At 39.1% G+C, this 2,989-nt stretch overlaps 1 protein-coding gene across 1 annotated transcript in view; it reads left to right on the top strand.

Annotated features, from left to right (window-relative positions):
• Window positions 1-353: 353 nt before the first annotated feature.
• LOC104276170 (selenocysteine insertion sequence-binding protein 2-like) overlaps window positions 354-2,989 on the top strand; it is a gene marked incomplete at its 3' end in the record, with an annotated part of 7,511 nt that continues 4,875 nt past the window's right edge. The window contains exons 1-3 of the mRNA XM_009872378.1: window positions 354-419; window positions 1,243-1,421; window positions 2,824-2,989. The exon at window positions 2,824-2,989 is cut by the window's right edge and continues 183 nt beyond it. Of these exons, the coding sequence (XP_009870680.1) occupies window positions 354-419; window positions 1,243-1,421; window positions 2,824-2,989 (411 nt within the window). The remainder of the gene's footprint in view (window positions 420-1,242; window positions 1,422-2,823) is intronic.

Genomic DNA, 2,989 nt, shown 5'->3' with positions numbered 1-2,989 from the left:
CACCCACCTCTTCTACCCCCACACTGCAAAGAACAAATAGGGGATTTTATTTTTAAGAAAAAATTAAAATTGAGGACTTGTTTATAGATTCAGCTATTGGACAGTAAGATTTTCTGTGGATGGATAGTGGGTTTGACACAGAACAAGGACTTGGACTGAGAAGTGTGTGGAACTAGCCATGATATTTTCAGAGCTCCCGTTGTTTAACTGTTTTGGCTCAGTTGGATGGCAAGGTAGTGGCAAGGATACAAGAGTGTCCTCAGCACCTCAAACTTTCAGGCTTTCTTTTTTGTAAAATAAGAGCACATACTTGTAGAGGTTCTGTGGTGCCTTTGGAATTCATTTTTAGACGGATGGAAAGAAAAGTTTTTGGAGTCCTTACCTGCTTCAGAGAAAATCTCCTTAGAAATTGGTATTCTGTGAGATACTAATGTGAGACAAGTGTAATTAAGCTAAAATCTTTGTACAAAAAAAATACTTTGGGGCTGAATATTTACATGTTGGAATATAGAATTTAAGGGTGCTTTGGATCTGTAGTTGACTTACTAAATAGGGCATTTTTCATTGTTTAAGATCTAGCTATTGTGTACAAGACTATAAGGTGTTTTACCCACACTTTTGAAGTCCTGAGGGTGCCTTCAGGATCAGGGGCGATACTGTTTTTTGAAAGCACCATTTAGAACTTATTTCTGAGCAGTCTTTAATGCCTTCTTCGTGGCAAAATTTAATTATATTCTTAACACTTGAAAATGTTAAAATTGTGCAGATGGAACATGTGCGTGGGGTCCTTCAGTGATACACCATCTATTTTAGCAGTAAAGCTATGATTTACTGCTGAAAAATCATTTTTATAGTTGTCTAGGAACACGGTCAATTTTGTGGAGCAGGCCAGGCATTACTATATCTTCCATATGTTGGTTTCACTTATGAAAGCCTACACAGCTGTGCTCCACCTACAGTGCTAACTTGATTTCTTTCTGTGCTCACGCTAGTATATCCTCTGCAAGATCTGAACTTCAGTCCCTTCTAAATTAATTAATGTTTGAAAATGTAAAGGTTAATACAAATGCCAAATGTTGGCAATCTGTATTACACCCCTGTGTTGATGGGAAGGATTTAACAAGCACTTGCCAACTGTTTTCCAACTCTTCCAGTTTACTACATGTGCCTGGTATTTGTGGTAGTTTCCACACAACTTTTATGATTGTATCTAATGAAGACGTTGTTTCTTTTCTCTTTAAGAATGTCAAGCTGTCAGCTGAAGTAGAACCGTTTATTCCTCAGAAGAAAGGTCCAGAAACTCTGATGATCCCAATGGCGCTTCCCAGTGACAGTGGAGGAGTTAACAGCATGGAACCAACTCCTATCCCTAGCTACCTGATCACTTGCTATCCATTTGTACAGGAAAACCAATCCAACAGGTAATAAGTGGTTGTGGTTTTCATGGAAGATGACCTATTTTTAAATGAGTTTAAACTTCTGGTACAGCTGAGAGGAGTCAGTGACTGTTGGAAGTATGTTCATTTTTTTCACAGTATTTAATCTTCTGACCCTCCATGGGTGAGGATGAAGTTTCTCTGTCTGTCGTGTGTGTGTCCCCCCTTTTTTTTTCCTCTTCCTACTTATTTCCTTCCTGTTACTTTTTTTTCTATTCATGTTCTTGGCTGCTCTTCTTTCCCTGGCTACAGAGGTCTGGTACAAATCCTGCTGTGCTCTTGCATCTACCAGGGCAGTCAAGAGGTCTGTGTCTGAATCTCTGCTGCTGAAGCAGGGCTCCAGGTGTCCAACTTGGATCTTGCCATGGAGAAACAGTATGCAGCTGACGCTTGTATTGAGTTTAGCTGTATCCAATTTTCTTTGCATAACTAGTTATAATACATTGAGTTTAGGAATTTTTGTTCTAGCCCAAATGTGTTGATTCCTGAATGCACGACTTCAGTGTTCATGATTTTGTATTGAAGGCACAAATTATTGCTGTTTGGTTTTGAAAAATGTACCCGATGTTTGCTTAGGATAGCACTTTAGTCCTGCTGCACTTGAATAGGTAAGAACAAAAATAATCCTTTAGCAACTGCCTGCTGCAGATCTGTGAAACTACCCCAGATCTTTACTTTTTCTATTCTGTTTCCCTGATATTCAGGCCTCTGTGTTTTCTGTGTAGATGGTCTCTGGGTCTCTTGGGAGTTGGGAGAGAACTGGGCCCATAGATTCCAAGGAGTCTTGTAGAATGCTGTATCACAAATAAACACAAGAATGAGTCTCCAAACTTGGTTTCAGTAGTAAGTTTGTAAATGCCTGCTTTCATGCGTGCTTCATAGAGGCTGCATTATCATAGGAATTTTGAACAAGGGTGAGTTGGCGACTGGACACGTTCAAGTACTCTGCCCTGAGTTAGCCAATGAATGTCACTGTTCCATGTATCTGCTAGCTTACCTTGCGTAAGCTTAGGTATCTACTTAGCTATATGTGGTTTTTGAAACAATGAAATTGCAATAGGTCCAAAGTACTTGTCAAAGGAAATGCCTACATTTTATTTCTGAGTTTCATATTAGAAATTTAGTAAGTTTATACAAATGCAGAATCAGCAAAGATATTTGTTTTGCACTTGAAAGTAGTGTGAGCTTGTGAATCATTTAATTGGCATCTCTAAGGAGTCCTACCAAATTTAAGTTCAGTTATTAAAAGCTAGGAGCTCATTAAACAAATGAATTGTCATTGTTTGGTGGTTCAGGTTTTTTGAAGGGGGTGGTAGAGGTCTGAACTTCCTTGAGAGGGAAAAATCTTACTAAGCTAAGCAATTATCTTTCCTTTTGATTTTTACAGACAGTTTCCATTATACAACAATGACATCAGATGGCAGCAACCCAGCCCAAACCCTGCAGGACCATACCTTGCTTATCCTATAATATCTGCACAACCACCTGTTTCTACGGAATATACTTACTATCAGCTGATGCCAGCACCGTGTGCTCAGGTCATGGGTTTCTAC

Source organism: Apaloderma vittatum, unplaced genomic scaffold (genome assembly GCF_000703405.1).
Source record: "Apaloderma vittatum isolate BGI_N311 unplaced genomic scaffold, ASM70340v1 scaffold44636, whole genome shotgun sequence".
Classification (NCBI taxonomy): Eukaryota; Metazoa; Chordata; class Aves; order Trogoniformes; family Trogonidae; genus Apaloderma; species Apaloderma vittatum.
This window is presented reverse-complemented; position numbering and strand designations above follow the sequence as displayed.